General features: G+C 34.0%; 2 protein-coding genes across 24 annotated transcripts in view; both read right to left on the reverse strand.

Annotated features, from left to right (window-relative positions):
- LOC129790342 (clavesin-2-like) overlaps positions 1 to 17,422 on the reverse strand; it is an 891,203-nt gene that overhangs the window by 242,637 nt on the left and 631,144 nt on the right. The window lies entirely within an intron of this gene.
- LOC129790146 (cAMP-specific 3',5'-cyclic phosphodiesterase) overlaps positions 1 to 17,422 on the reverse strand; it is a 102,672-nt gene that overhangs the window by 16,662 nt on the left and 68,588 nt on the right. For 7 of the 23 annotated variants that reach the window (XM_055827490.1, XM_055827480.1, XM_055827474.1 and 4 more), the window contains exon 1: positions 3,535 to 4,517. The exons of 5 other annotated variants lie outside the window; for them this stretch is intronic. Coding sequence is in view for 6 of the 18 variants with exons in the window: in XM_055827468.1 (XP_055683443.1) it covers positions 14,339 to 15,144 (806 nt within the window). In the remaining 12 variants the exon portion in view is untranslated. 11 more of the 23 variants (XM_055827467.1, XM_055827471.1, XM_055827470.1 and 8 more) reach the window with 8 other exon arrangements.

The following is a 17,422-nucleotide window of genomic DNA, read 5'->3' on the forward strand; positions in this document are numbered from 1 at the left end:
AATTTTTCAGAAGAGTTAGCTCTTGTAAAAGCAAAATATTGATCAGGTGGTGCAGATTTTTTTGTATGTACAATGCAACGATAGATAAGACAAGAAGATTGATTATGTTGGTATTTCAATTTTAAAGAATCATCAATTGCCATCGCTTCTGTGATGAATAGTAAACGATAACAAAATATATTTTTCTACCAAACAACAATAAAATGCTTAAGTGCACTTGCTTGGTGAAGTATAAGAATGTGAGCTTTTTTTTTCTTTGTAAATGATGCTTTTACAACAAGAACCACTCTTGCGACTATTTTTCATCTAAAAGCACGTCCAAACAGATTTGAGAAAATTCTTAAAAGCTTCCAAAATGAAAATTTTACACGAATGTACTTTGAGGAATAAATATATTTTTTGAAGAAGTGAGAAAAATGTCTAGCCACGATAACAAAGGAAGTGGATGAAGGTATATATTCTTCTGGATTTATGGGGAAAAAGGGAAAACCCAATTGAATCTTTGATCCCAAAACGCCATGGGGGTAAAATGAACAATTTCCGGTGTACCAAAGGATAAATCCGATGGGTACTGTGGCCCGAAAATACGTCAAGTCGTGATTGGTACTTTTGTGACGGTTGAATGTGAATTGCCCAATTGAGTCATGACATCGATAAGAGGTACCCACGTGAACAACACTATACGATGGCACTTCTCAACAGGTGAGAGAGAATAACATTCCTACTTTTGCGATAATAACTGTCCGACTTTTTTTTTACCTCCCAAAAAATATGCTTTGATACCAACATAATATGAATTGAAATTAAATTCTTGGCACATTCTTATATAATTCTGAGAAAGTATAGTACTTGCTTCGATGTATATAATATTTTAATTTGATAGTGAAACTAACTTTTCAAACAACTCTTCTTCCATACTCTTCAAATAAGTACCTACTATTGAAGCACATGATGAAGTGACTAATTAGCCTGAGATTTAGATGAGGTAATCCTGTAAGTGGATACTCTGATACATCCATCATTGAAGCAACACATATATAACTAGAAAGTTCATTAAAAGCTCACGGGGGAATTTTGATGAGCGGGATATGCAGACATTGCAGATATATTCCAAAATTGAATTATACCTACAGAACCCAATGAATTTATATGGGTCAGCTATATTTTCTGACCAAACAATTTTTTTTTAATTAAAAAAAATTCAACCATGTGGAATGCCATCTCGTAAAAAAACTGTGTTTATCCCATGGGAAAATTGCACACATGTCCCCAGAAAATCATATTTTCGCAGTCGGAGCAAATTTAATGAAATCAAAGTGAATTTTCCACCATATTCAATTGAGCATATTGCTCGCATCGCATTTTTTGGGGGAATATTTTTTCATCATCCCCATCAACATCCTCCCCATCTGGAAACCCACTCCAAGCACCCACTTGTAATGATTTTCATAAAATTTCAATTTACCACCGTAATAACACTGCGTTGAATTGTGAAGGGGCGCACGGGGAGGCCGTAAGAAAAATAGGTGAGTGTGGGGTGTCCCTTAGAAAATAATCCCGAGAATTCAATTTCGGGTCTATCTTCCACGTTAAATAAAGTAACATAAAAAAGGAGGGTGCCTTTGAACATCTCCCTAACTTCTTAACTTTTCTCACACATAAATTAATGGCACATCAATGGTAGGAAAAAACACTGCGGACTATGAGAAGTGATATAAACAAATCAAAGAAAAGCCTTGGTTTTGAAATGTTGAGCGTGTGTGTAAGACAACACCCCCACAATTGTATTTCATGCCAAGACACTTCCTTTGAACAAGGAGGTGAAATACAAGAAAGATCAAGATGGCAAAATAAATTCTTCGCTACATGTTGAACGTCAAATTTGATACCAACAACCCAGAAAAAAAAGATTTGCCCTATCAAATACATATCAATTTCCTTTAAAATTTAAAGATTCGTATTTTTATTCCTTTTTTGAAAATATATATTCATAAATATGTATAGAACTTTATGTATGAAGGGATAGGTGTTGTCAAAAACCATGAATATGATAATTTGTATTTCAATAAATTAATATTTATATGAGTGTAGTAGTGCAAATCAAAAGGATAATAAAAGAAGCCTTATTATCATACCTTGCTTTATAAAAAAAATATTTGCATATCAACGTAAGTCAGTGTCTTCTGGATAATTTTACCCAAACGAATTTTTAGACATTAACAAAAACACAATGAAACATTAAATGGGGTAAACCTCGTCAAGATTTAAGTCCTTGGCCTGTGAGAAGTTTAATGAAGTTCCTCATTACAGTGTGACTTTCAACTTTCTACCATTTCATTTGACGCGAAATAGCATGAAAATGAGAAAGGAAAATTAATTAGGACAATGAAATGGTGTGGTGTGAGGATTGTGTAAGTTTTCCCTAATTTCTGTGAAAATCTTGTATATTGCATATCAACAAGTAAACAAGAGATATTTGCATATTGTAATGTCTTTTCACAAAATCTCATTTCAACGTGATTTTCAAGTTTTCTTCTTCCAAATATTGTTCTAAGCAAGAAGTAAAAATCGTTTTTTTTTTGAAAAACCAAAAAATATATTTTCCATAAAATCATTTAAAAAATTCGATTTGAAAGCTTTTTGTTGTTCTTTATTCAATTATATAATGTGAATAAAATAATATATTTTGTTATTATTTAAAACTTTTGTTGAAAATATCATCATAGCGATTGAGTGAGTATTATCCGGATTATACCAATTTGTTAATTTGACACGATTTTGTTATAAAAATAGCTCTACAAAGTTCCATAAGTGCAAAATATGTAATTATTTCAACAATTCAGTATTATTATGTACATTTTTATATGCCTGAGCTACCTATTTATCTAGGAATATAATTAGATAAATAAATATTATATGTACCTGTTTGAGAGCTTAAGCCTCAAATCAATTCTTTATTTAATATTTATAAATAAGAAACATTCTAAGGAAAATCTACGTATTTTGCCTTATTATATACCTTCAATCATTCCTTATATGCAAATACATATTGGGGACTGTTTTGAAATATTGACATGGAAACTAAAAGACTATTTTGGTGGTGTGTATGCAAATGAAAGAATCATAAATATGCATAATGTTTGTTGGGAATCATTGTGAAGGGTGAGCTTTCTTTTGCATATTTCATAAAGCATTTCGAGTAGTACTACTACACATTTTAACTGCAATGTTGATTCTCCATGGGGACGCATAGTGGGGATTTTTTCTATGATAGGAGTGAGTTTTATGTCCTCCAATCAATTAAGTCTTACATGTTTGTGTGTACATCAACGAATGAATGCAACAAAATGCAAATTTATTGCACTTGTTCAGAAGAAAACAACATTTTTACACTAATCAAAAAGACATAAAATATATACATTGAAAAGTGACTCTCAGATGTGAATATTAATCACGGAAAAGTTGCAGATTGATTTTTCTTTATTTTTGCAGAAATTTCTTCACCACTTAACCATCTTTCGCGCTACACTTTACCATCATTGCAGGTGATTTCAATTAAACATCGGCCGTTTGCGGTATGTAGGTATAGTTTACTAATTTATGTATATACATACATAGGGAAACTTTTATAATTTTTCTCTTCGCCTATAGTGTCACACTTTTGATCTCACAAGAGATGAAGAGAATTCACTAGAAGTGGTAATTAATTTCTGTGTCATTCAATTATTTTATCTCGATTCGTCACAAGGCACACACTCGCACCGAAAAATGAGAGCAACACACATCACATGGATAGCAATCTCTGGGAGGAAATCTCATTCACTTTATGTGGTTTTGTCTCTCTCATTTCAACGAAATTGTATTGTGGAAGAAAAGTTGTGCCAAAAAGTCACCAAATTAGCTGCATTTGCGAGTAAAACTGCGAAAACTTATGGCGCGCGAGTGCTCGCGCGGGTATTTGGCGGAAACAAATTCGAATCATTGGGTAATCGTCGTCGCCGTCGTGACGCGCGGCGCCATCTTGGGCAAATCTTTACCCCTTTATCGCGCCGGATAGTCGCGATGCGGCACAATTGCTGCATGGGCAGGAGGACACGCGACGCGTGACGTGTGGGTTGTCCAGCTTCGCGATTGCACTCCCGTGACGTCACTCCGCGTGCAATTCAGCAGCCGGACCGATGGTTGTTTGGCTCTCTGTTGCGCCACACACGAGAATACGCGGTCAACTGATGGCTGTACTCTCCAGGTGTCTCTCGCCAACCGTCAACTCTCACAGGGCTTTTTTTCAACATATGTATACAATTTCGCTCTCCCATGGAGCTTTCGGCCCTCTCACTGGCGCCACAGTCTTCTCACCGTATATTTTCCCACATATAAAGTATGTTGTGTAGTACACAACCTAAGGGATACCGTGGAGCTTTTTGGGATGAAGACGGAGAGCCACAGAGAGTTGCGAGAAAAGGAGAAAAGCCCCCCAAGAAACGTCCAAGGGTGTACGTGTGAAAATTAACCTGGGAATTTCGTCTCACATTGCAAAACTTTATTTGACGTCACACCATCATATCGCACACCACTACTGAGAAGACAATTTTTTTTTCTTCTTTGACTCTCCGATCACCCCACGTTATTTCACATAAAAATGCCAGACAAATTCTTTTTTTTTTAAATCACTGATTTTGCACTTTTTGTCAGACTCTTTTTTCATTACATCGCGGTAAAAAAGTGTTTGGAAAAATCGTAAAAAAAGTCAAGATTATTTGATATTTATTTAGTTTTGAAACACATTTTTGTGTATGAGATTGTATTTCGTGTTCCACTCACTTTGGAGTGTCTTCAATCAAAACTGGAGTAAAATTTCATGAAATCATATGAAGCGCAATAAAAAACACATTTACATCGCGAGCACACATACTTGGAATATTCTCGCTCTCTCTCTCTCTCTCTCTCTCTCTCTCTCTCTCTCGGCACACTAAAAGATTATATACATACATTAAAAATAGATTACGTGAGAGATCTAGAGGGGAAAAATTAAAGAGAGTCGGTGAGAAATAAATATGGTTTTCCCCACGAGTTCGTGAGAGATTGAGAGAGAAGGAGTACAATCACCAAGTGATAAGAGAATTCGTCAGACAATTTTTACTCGTACAAGAGCTCTGTCTGAGATTACCTTTACGAGTCTTACGAGTTTTCTTGACGAGGAGAGAGGAAAATTTTTGTCATATGAACAGCATTTTGCATAAAATATGGGGTTCTCAAACAAGCAAGTTTTCTTTTAAAAAAAATCCTCTCCTTGTAATGTGTTTCAGTGAACACATCTTCTTTCTGGAGCAAATTAGCTGAGCACGATTTTTCACGAATTCACAGAGCATTTATATGCTCAACAGATTAATTTTAGTTTGTTCTCTCTCATTCAAGAAATTCCCCCTAAGAATTGTTTCTCTCAAGCTTTTCGTGGGAGTATGTACAAAGATTCTCAGAGAAGCTTCAAAAAATTTCCAGTAGTGGGGAAAAAGCTCGCCAAGAAAAGCTTTTACCACATCACCCCTCAATGAGAAAAATTCTCCTTTATGCGCACATGCAAAAACTTAGAATGTGATCTGCATTAGGGTAGAAATATATACCCGTAGATTTTTCTCTTTCACACCCACCCCAATTTTCAAGGGCTTTCTTTCCCCTTTTACGTTTCACCCAAGTGTCGAAGAATTCTAATGAAATTTTCATCCCCAATTCTTCTGCAATTCACAAAGCCGCACGCACAGCAAAACATAACCATTCGCTTTGATTCACCCCATCTATATAATAAAGAAAGGATTTCGTGTCTGTACAGCTATACAAATCTACACCGTTTGACCGATCGCGATGAAATTTGGTACAGAGACTCCTTATATCAGGCGCTTTCGAATGGCCGTATTCATTTTCCCCCCAAAGCCCCCCTTCAGGTAGCCCCCATATAAAAGTCATGTATTTTTTGCGAATTTTTGAATTTGGCGCCTGAAATGTTGTATGAAAATGATTTCTCTTTGCAAATTTTTTTCTTTTGGGTTTGATGAGAGCTCTCCATCTATATAATAAAGAAAGGATTTCGTGTCTGTACAGCTATACAAATCTACACCGTTTGACCGATCGCGATGAAATTTGGTACAGAGACTCCTTATATCAGGCGCTTTCGAATGGCCGTATTCATTTTCCCCCCAAAGCCCCCCTCCAGGTAGCCCCCATATAAAAGTCATGCATTTTTTGCAAATTTTTGAATTTGGCGCCCGAAATGTTGTATGAAAATGATGTCTTCTCTTTGCAAAATTTTTTTCCGGGATTGATAAGTGGCCCTAATCTACCTTTAAATCATCACAATTTTTTTCCCTCTAAAATTTGCGCGAAGCGCAACAAATCCCCGCGAAGCGGGGCGAGGTAAATTGGAGCGAAGCGACAATTTACCTCGTATCTTATATGCATATACTATGTACAATTTGTATGAAAATCCACCGCATGTGTTGTGGGTGTGGAGCAGACCAAGTGCGAGGTGTGGGATAAATTGTAAAAATCTATTTTATTGCCACATTCCGTGTTCAGTTGCCTTTCCCATACAGACTACACACCATATACACAAATTTGAACCTTCTTTTCTATACAAAACTCATGTACAAAATACACAATGAAAAGCTTCCAATTTCCATGCGAAAAAGCTCTCAATTATTGTTAGGAAGGTATAAGAGAAAATTTATCACAGCATGAGGGTAATTTCCAAAATTAGTTTTATTTAAAACTGCCCCATCAATAAAGCTCTCGCTTCGATTTCCATAATAATTGAGTTCCTAATAAGTGGCAATTTTGTTTTAAAAATTCATTCAATATCTACACCTTAATGGAAAATCAATTTTTATGCTGATAAAATGAAGGTTGGCATTTTTAATGTTTGTTTGTAAAATCGCATTTTGCAATATGAAAACAGGATACACTAAAACCTAGTAAACTCAAACGATTATATTTGAACAGGTTGAAAAAATGGCATGGGAATCACACACAAAAAAATCAAAGTCATGGAGACTCACAAAAAAATCGCACCTACACCTCTATCTAAATTGAATTAAATTAAAATCTTATGTGATTAAGGAGAAGGGAATGTAATGTGACGCATAAGCTATCAATCATTGATAAAGTTTCACCAGAGGTCGTTCTTTAATTAAAAATAGATTTCATTGCGATGTGACGTCGTATCGTGGAGCAATCAAGAAATCTCGCATCTAGTATTAAAATGCAATTTATGGATTTATTGTCTTCTTTTTTAATATTTTTATTTTTTGAAATTTTTTAATGGACTTTGATAAGTGCATTATGGTTCTTTATAGCTGAATTCCTTTAGCACAAATTATGTTCTTATTTTTACGAGTGTCTGTATGAATGTATGGAAACATTTATTGATTAACAACGACTTTTGATTCTCAACATTTTCAAATAACGAGCATATAGAAGAAAAAGAAGATATTCTCGTCTGTATAAAGGGTACAGTATGTATTTGAAAAATGTGAAAGCTTTTGTGAAACTTTCTGGAATTCACCTTTGATCCCTAGAAAGGACAATTACGATGCTTTTAAACAATTGAGAAGTTTTTTTTTTTGTGAAAGGGCTGATTGTTTTTCATGGAAGTTTCCTTTTAACGACACATTCTATGAGTGAAACGTAAAATGATGAAGAATTCGTTGTGATTCTCATGTTTATATCTAATTACATTGTAACTGGCAATACCTTTCTATGTATTTAAATATTTGATATATAAATTATGTGATTAATTTAATAAATTACATGGCAATTTATATTAATGTGTTATGAAGTATTCAAATTCCATGTTTATTTGCCATATTATGTGTCGCGAGAGGACAGCATTATGCTTGTTTATCAACAAGTAGGTACATACATCCTGCAGTATGTATTTTAAATCCTTGGCATCCACTTGACAGTATTTATATCCATTAAATCCGCACTAGGAAGTCCAATAAATTTTATATACTTTTTAATACATAGGTATAAAATATGTATTTCATCACTTAGGTAGATGTAATTCCCAGCAGCATCTCTAAATTTTCTCACTGAAACTTTGAAATTTTCTCCCATTTCCTTGATGGGAAAACTTAATTGGTTTAAAAAGCATAGAGTAATTTCTTTTGTTCACACCAATCAATTAAACGGTTGATTGAAAATTATTTTAAAACCCAACCACACAAAAACACAACTTTAATGAAAATTTATTTTCCATGGGTTGACTACTAATTTGTTATACGCAATTATGTATGCTGTTGATGAAGGGTTTTGTGGTGTAGTCAGGTACATTACATTTTTTAATATTTCCTTGTTTTTGATGGGGGAACGAGCGAAATGGAAATTCATTTTGATATCTTTTGTAGGTCTTGGGTTATAAAATCACCACATTCAGGTGAAAAAGTGGCAATGCTACAATTTGTTACCTATATGTAGCAAAAGTTGTAAAGGGACGGGAAAGCATTGAAATGAAATTTTAATTGCATATTAAATTTTATCATATACGGGCATACAGAGCAATGAAAAAGATGTTCATACAGTGTTAAGCATCTGATTAAATTTTGGGTATATATTGTAAGAGTAATTTATATTGCCTATGGTTAGGATATGGTAGGTTAGGTACTCATGTACCAAAATTACATACATAAATCCTACTACAAAGACCTTATCGAAAATGAACATAACAAAAAAATGTTCTAAAGTTATTCAATGAAATTTTAATCTGGTAACTTTTGAATAAGAACAAAAATAAAATGTGACAATAAAGAAGAGGAACTTAAACACTTTCAACTAAGATTATTTCTATGGACCTACCTACCTACATTTAGAAGAAGACTATAAGATAAAAACAATGAAACACCGTCCGAAATACTACTTTTGTTTGTTCTCATTTTCTACCTAATGGTCTTTGCATTTACTTCTCCCATCATTTGTGAGAGTTTCTCCCACTGGGAACAGAGTCTATGGGATGTCGTTGCGCTAGAGAGGGCTCATTACAGAACCACGTTTTCTTAAACTTCCGCTATAAGGAAGAAATACATATCTCATGGTACTTCGAGAGGTAGAGAAGAAACAGACTAATGTACCGGATATTATCACGAATATGAAATAACATACATATATAAGGGTAATTCCTCAGTAAATTTTTATATCTTCTGCTTCATTACATACTAGCAAAATTCCCTGACGTCTCAAATAAATACTCAAACCTTTACGTGAGTGAGTATACCTTCACATTATATATTAAATCATTTTTTCCCCTGTTTAGGATGAATTTCGCATGATGATTCAGGAAATATTTCGTGACACATTTTTCATATTTATACAGGATATTCAAATTTTCACATTTTTGAATGCTGAATCAGACAAGAATTGGGGTTTTTCTGCCAATATTGTCACACCAATTACGCTATTTATTAAATTTAATATTATATACCAAGAAAAAAAACACGTAGGCTTTTTTCTTGATTTTTTTCTTGTAATATGTATGTATTTATATATTTTCAGGGCTCTTTAAACTTTTCCTTCTTTAACAATGTAGGTGTATTGTATGTATATAAAAGCTTCCCTTTATAGATAGGATAGTACTAAACATTCTCATCCATTTCTTAAGGTTGAACAGTGAGAGGGTGTGGTAATGAATGAGTTTCACAAGGAAGCAACACTGCATAATAGGACCTAAAGTAGAGAAAATGTGGAGAAGTTATTCAAGAATTTTTGAAGAGCTCTCTTTTTTGTGTCAAAGTGAAACATTTTATGGTGTCTGTGGGACGAATATTCTGTGTTAATGGAGACTTTTATGATACTTGAGATGGTATCAAAAGAATTAAACTCTCATTCAATTTTAAATTAAAAGTATATTATGGACAACAAGGATGAAACTTTAGCGGAGTCAAGCAGAAAGAAAATTGTCATTAAATTTTATTTAATCAAGTCATCTTGTGGATACTTTATATATTTTGTTCCGTTTTATGTATAGAAACTTGAAATTTTCTAAATTAAAAAAAAAAAAAAAGAAATAACATGGTTCACAGTTTTGTGAGAAATCTTAAGACACGTTGCCAATATATCAAACTAATAAATCAATTCTGAAAGGTGGCTAAATTAGAATAAACTAGGGCACTTGTAGATGATTATAGCTTTTCAATCAAAGTCATCAAAGCAAATTATCTGCCGCTGGCCATGAAATAATTTTCTCGCGAGTGACAATTTTCTTCAAGACTTTCTTCACGCACATTGTACAAATTGGCCAAAGAATTAAAATTCATTTAGAATGTTTGAAAAGGAGTTTTTGAGATTGAATTTGCAAAGCAGTTTTGTTTGCGAAAATAGCGATAGTAATCTGTACCCTTTTTCCGCAAAAATACCCTTGCTATTTGCTCTCATTTTCGATCCACCTACGTGTAAATAAACACGCCCTTGATGAGAATCACCTTAATGTATGGGGCTACACGAAAAATGTCTTTTTGGAAAGTCTCCAAGATAGCAAGAAATGCGAACATAAAGTATATAACATTTGAAGGAATTACTAATGAGCGATTGCTATCTCATTGATTAGGCACGATGTCTCATATTTGCACTGTGCAAATATTTAAATAAAACCGCGCGCACATACTGCTCAAAATTGTCCACCGTTTTCCAACTTTTCGACCCCATTTCCAAATTGATGATTCCCTCTTCCCCCTATCCAAAAAAGAGAACCCTCTCTTTACACTCGAGTGGGTGGAAGGTTATCAAATCAATAATGTTGGCTGATATATATTGATGAATTTCTTTAGCCCGGTATGGATGGATGTATCCTCAGGTAAAATGGAAATTTCCTCGGAACGTGCGTCAGAAATTGAAAACTGAAAACCACAGAAAATCATTCATCAAACAAAACATGCAATATGTTACATGAAATTACATCAATTCCCCCGTGAGTTCATAGCAAAATGTTACATCGCTCGGGTGTACAAAAGAAATTAATTAGTGAAATTTTTCATTAAGAGAAAAGGAAAAGGGGGGAAAAGAATAAAGGAGAGCGAATCTTTTGTGAAAAATTCATCTAAAGTTGAAAAGGGAAGACACCTTTTCTTGTTTTTTTTTGTATATTTTATATATCTGCATTATATATTATGGACTGGAAGGGTATTTTCACGGAGATTTAACCCTAATTTTCAACTGCAATTTTAATATAGAAAATAACATGAATAACTCCTGAATTTTCTTCTTGTTAAAATGTAATGAAATTGTGAGAAATAATTTCTGCAAGAATGAATTTTACATAAGTAAAATGTTTTATTCACATTGAAGAGCATTTGGTATAGTTTAACGTCAAATTTGCTAGTTATGAATGAATCTGGTGGTGGAAGTTTTTGTATGGCAGCTGTAAAACTTGCTAAAAATACCTATTTTGTGCTTACATTGAATTTAATAAAAGTAGAGGTGAAAATTTGTGCTTCAACAATTCCATCTCTGTCAGAATTCCATGTCTCAAAATTCGCAATAAGTAGGAGTTTTGAATTATTTTCACATTGTGATTTGCGTCAAATAAGTTTTCTATGTAATGTTATGTATTTATCAGGCAGATTCGTTCATACATATGTTGGGTTTAGGAGACTTGAGTGAATGGATTCTGAATTGAATAGAATCATCTCATATATCAGGGAACCAGAGAGAAAAAAAAACTAAAAAAAATCCTTCGACGAGGACATAAACAATTACCAAGCTTTTTTCAACGTCAATTGATCCCTATATATGTAGACTTTTCCCGTGATTCTCTTTATCTTGTTTTCCAGTAAATAAATGGAATTGGTAGTGTACATTCGAGCGCATGTTAAGCAATAGTTTGTTGAATTTTAATTTGGTCAACAATCTACAAGTCTGAACTTAATTTCTATAAATCGTCAAAAGCATTCATTGAAACTTTCAATGTTGGTAAAGGAAAATTTTGTGGGAAATCCATCTGATGTATTAGGAATGAAATTCCAAAACCCTCTTAACCTTGTGTGATTTACCGGATTTACCTGTTAATAAAATAAATTTTCTCCTCACTGAGGTAGCCAACCCGACAAAATGATAAAATCTGATTCCTTCTACTTTGATTTGTGCGTGCCTTTCACCCATAGATTCAAACTAAATTATATATGTTAGAATGTTATATTTATTGTGTTAACTATATAGATACAAAATAGTATTAGGATTACGAGACAGATGGACAAGGATACAAAACATATATGTAGCATGGGAACCCATCCATGAAAGAAACGTCACAAGATAAATAGAAAGATCCGATGTGAGGACAAAAATAGAGATTAGAAATTTAGAATGGACGGAATAAAATGGAAAACGATGATGGGGGAAATTAGTGCGAAATTTCACCACCTTAAGAAATTCAATGAACTGGAGAGGAAGAAAGCATTTTCTGTGCTAGAGGCTATATATACTCACGAATTCTCACATTTACCAAATTTGCTCTTTATTAAAACACGATAAATTCGCTGAAGACTGTTTAGTGATTCAATCATATTTTCCGAGATATTTTCCGTCTAATTAGCATTTGAGCCCACAGAACCATGTAAACTCAATTTCTTATTCACATCCCCGCACAAGATATTTTATCCTATATAGCTGTATTTCGCTATAATCACTTTTCCACTGTTCTCTATAGACACGAGTTTATTAGGAGTAGGTATACCTACATATGTATATATAATTTCCGAGGAAAATTGCGTGAACAAAAAAAACCCACGTAAAAAAATTCCCGCAATCTACAGTATTTCTCTTGTTAATTAACAACTAACACAGTTAGAGAAAATAAGAACATAGCACAGGAGGTGGAGGAAAAAAATCACCATTCACCGAAAATTAAAATCACTTCAACTTAATGAGTTATTGAGTGTTTTTTTTTCTCTCGCTCTCTGTTTCAGAATATTCAATTTAGCGGAGAAAACACAGCCAGAGTCTGATAACACTGAGGTTTGTGCTGAAACTCACGGTGGAGGACAGAATTTTGCGGCAGAAAAAAAAGCACTCTGAGTAAATCCAACTGATAGAGTTGTGCGTCAAGAATGTGTGAAAACGACAAATTGACAGATTGAACTGCTCGCAAATCTTTCACATCCCGCGTACCAATCCGCCGATCAGCATATGTGGCGGGAAATACATCTTCACGATCATTTGCCATTACCCTTGGCGTCTCACGGTGTCTCTCTTTTGGATATTTCGATGTCGGGGAAAATTGATGCTAATTTATTCCCACATTGTTGTGAATCATACAAAACATTTAGCGCCATTGCTCGAGGCACAATTTTGCAATCCACCAATTCAATTATATTACTATATACCCACATATTTTGTTTATGCCAAGTCTAAAGGGCGGAGAAATGTATTTTAAATATGTTTGAATATGAATTATTATTAATAAATTAGTAGAACATCACTGCTTTTTATTTGTTTTTACTCGCTTATCAATATTTTTCATAATATTAGATACTTTTTTTATTTATTTATTTAATTATTTTACACAATATTTTTGTTAATTTATCATTTAATTAATATAAATTCGTTCATTTCCATAAGGTTATCGTACCGAAGTTAGAGGAATAAAAAATAATATGTAGTACCTATGACGTGCTATATTGTCGTTACAGGTATTAGAACTTATCATCCTCATGATAAAATTTAAAAGCAAAATTCAATTTTTCAAGCATGCTGTATTTTTTTAACAGACTATAAAGAGTCTGTTATTTCTTTTTTATTTACTACAATGCCCTGCTTGTGATTCTCTCTGTGACGCAGGTAAAATGATATAAATAACAATATTTACCGCAAAAGAAAAATTTGAACGGAAGCGCGCAAATCTCTCAGTGAAATTTGGAATTTTAATACGTAAGTGATTATCAACCATGATGATATTTATTTATTCTCAAAAATTCGCTAATTGCCATATATTCCCAAAAAATATTTACATGTTACCTATGTTTATTAATAGTTCCGTATATACATTCACAATAAGTTATTCTGGGAAAAATTTAAATTAAATTTTAAAATTTAATGAATCTCTATTACGTCCATTGCCATTTGTATTTAGAAATGTATTGGTATGTACTTTAATACAATGATTTTTTTTATATCGTAGGGGAAAATGACTCTGGTCTGAGCTTTTGCACTCTACTTTTATCCCTTTCCTTTAAGGGATGACAAGAATTAATCCAGTTCAATTGAAAGCATTATTATTAATAGATAGCTCTATCAATTGAATTTAGGCTGACCTCCTCTATTGAATTTTTCTCTATTTAAAAGAATAAATGAAATTTCTTACCCAAATAAATCAGCCTCATTTGTTCCAGGTAATACAAGCCTCGGTGAGCATGGTGAGCGATTTTGGTGTCGCTTTAGCATCTCCTGGAGTCCAGGTGGAGCATGAATGGGGCTCAAGATGGTAAGTTTTCGATTTGGTGGTGCCAGAAGGCCTCCCGAGAGGGTGAGAGTATTGCGAATACCCCCTCCCATTGTAGTCGAGGCGGAAGTTTCGATGGTTTCAGCTGATTTTGAAATAAGAACTGACTGTTGGTGAAAGACTTTGGACATTTCGGCAGCCGCTTGCTGCACCACACCATCATCCATTTGTGTAGATGCACTACGAATGCATTTTATTGCTGGCTTATCGATGCTCTCACTGTGTGCCGACGACGATCGTACGAATTGTCTGACAAATTTCTGATGCTGTGTGGATGTACTCAGGAAACCACCGTGCATCCCCATCTCAGGCTGCTGCAGGAAGCTCTGGAACTTTGTTTTAGCCCCACTTGCTGCACTTCCGCTCGTTGAAGATGTCTTTATGGTGATAGTCTTCTGTTCACCGGCATTGCTGGATGCACCACTGGATGAGGCACTACTTGAGCTGCTTACTTTTTGGTGAAAGTGACTCTGCTGCTGGTGCACCACGGTCATTGTTGATGTGATACTGGACGAAGAGGAGGAGGATGATTGGAAGCTCTGACTTCGAGATGCCTCCTGCAGCACATTTTTTGATGCTGCTTTCGATGCGGCAAAGGCAAGCCTCTGTTCGTCCAATGAGGCATTGCGCTTCACTATAGTATTGTCCGATGCACCTTCTTCAGACATTGTGTGCTATTTTTGGGTCACGCTTCATTAGTGAGCCACTTCACTCGGTTGTAGATTTATTTATTCTTCCAAGTACCTACACTTGTGTGCCTTTTAGCTAATTTCTTGCACTTATTTATTCTATTTTGGGTCGTTTTTGAAGAGAATCTTCTGACCGAAAAACAAAATTCACATGAAGAACACTAATGAAGTATGAAGTCACAAGTTATATAAGTTTTTCATAAGAAACTTGTACGGATTCTCTCTCACCACTCTTGAGTTCATTTAGCAATGGCAAAATAATTGCCCCCTTTGAATGAAGCAAAGATTTTAAGTTTGATACAGAAGTTTTGCATGAAATTGAAATGAAATTTCCCCACGGGGGGTTTATTGCAGAAAATAGTTAAATATTTATTCAAACCGAGAACCACAAAAGAAAAGTTTCCTCATAATTGCTTCTAATGTTCCGTATTTGAGACCCACAAAATTTCATTCTTAGTTTCAAAATTACTTTTGAAGATACATATGGACGTGCCCTTCACAGTCAGCTCCCCGCATATACATGAAAATTTGTTCTAATGACAATAAAGTCTCGTAAAAACACTTAAAGAACAGCCGCAGTCTATTATCCTAACTCTTAGTATTCGCTGCTTACAAAGAAACACAATATCTTGCCCATGCTTAATTTAATTTCCTCATTGTGAAACTTTTTAAACAAAAACATACTGTATACATATTATGTACATATGTTGAGAGCTGTACATATGTATATGGTCATATACCTCCATATATATGTACATACATACATAGTCAAAGTGTATAAAACATACATATGTATATGTAGAATAATTTAAGAATTCCAACAACGGTTTAGAAAATTTTCTCTCTTGCGCACTTGGAATGCCATAAACGCCTCACTCTCAGATTCAACTCGTTTTCATCGCAGTTTCCTCACTTTGCTAAATCTTTTGGGGTTTTTCAACGTACACCTGTCTGTGAAAAGTTTTTTTCCCTTCAGAGGAAACTTTCAGCAGAAATGTGCATGAAGTGATGTTGTACTAAAATTAATTCTTTTGAAAAAGTGACAATTTTATGAAAGTTTTGCAGGAAAATTCTTCGTCGGGAGATTCAACTGTTGAAAAGTAATTGTAAAGTTGTGAAAAAATATGTGGAGAGTTCATGGAAATTCAGCTCAATTAATAACTTCTGCTTTACTTTATTTAAACTTTTGTGTGGATGTAAAATTTAAAATTATAAATTTTGAATAATATTTATTTCCATTAAAGTTATCCCGTTTTATAGAGAAAAGAAAAATTACTATCCTGTAGTTTATTATGAAAAACATTTCAATGCTCTATCGCAAAATGATTTACGAGGAATTTTTAACGATCTGTAGCTGTTTTTATTGTGACATTTCTTATAAAAGCTCCGAAGTTGAATAAAAGCTCAAGGAAGTTAAACAAAAAATACTAAAGAAAACATTTGGCATTTATTCTGAAGGGATTCATCTTTCTTTAATCTCAATGAAAAGTAATATTATTCTAAACTACACATAATACGTACTGTCGTCCAACATTAAAGCTTAAGGTGAAAATTTAGGAAATTTTGTCATTATGCAAGTTAAATAAGCTTATGTTGGGAAAATGATTTTGCCCCACATGTATGTAGGAAGTTTATAGTAAATATGGATAGCCATTTAGGGCGAAAGATGAACTTTCCATTAAATATCCATCAAATACATGCATCTCTGTGTACCTAAATGCGAAACATGAGGATGAGGAAAAAAGCCACACGTTCGCTGCTATATGTATTATGCCAACATTATATAACTTTGAACATTAGATAGACGCGATAGATGAGAATTTTATTGCTATTTCTGGTAAACCCCTGGTGATATTGTGTTTCACTAGTGGAGGTGTCTACCGCTGTGAAACAGGCAATAAAAACATACTGCACATCGTTTGGGTTACACATTATCCCATGAGGCTCAAGAATTCCATATATTTTACTAGTTTTTACGCTAAAAATCATCGGAAGTTCTATTTATGAATCTGATTGTTTTTTTCAGCCCCTATGAGCCCACAATTTTGATTTGATAAAACATTAGTGACGTCAATCGTAAAAGCAAAACCGTTCATGAAGTTTCCTTTAGGTATGTAGTAGGTATTTCGTTAATTTGCAAAAGCACTAAAATTGCTTAGAGCGCCCAGATGGCCCGAAAAAGCTCTCGTGGTCTACACTTGGCATTCAGGTCATTATAATATAACAAGACAGTAAACTCCAGATATTAAAAGATACC

The sequence above is a fragment of the Lutzomyia longipalpis genome, chromosome 2 (assembly GCF_024334085.1).
Source record: "Lutzomyia longipalpis isolate SR_M1_2022 chromosome 2, ASM2433408v1".
NCBI classification, from domain to species: domain Eukaryota; kingdom Metazoa; phylum Arthropoda; class Insecta; order Diptera; family Psychodidae; genus Lutzomyia; species Lutzomyia longipalpis.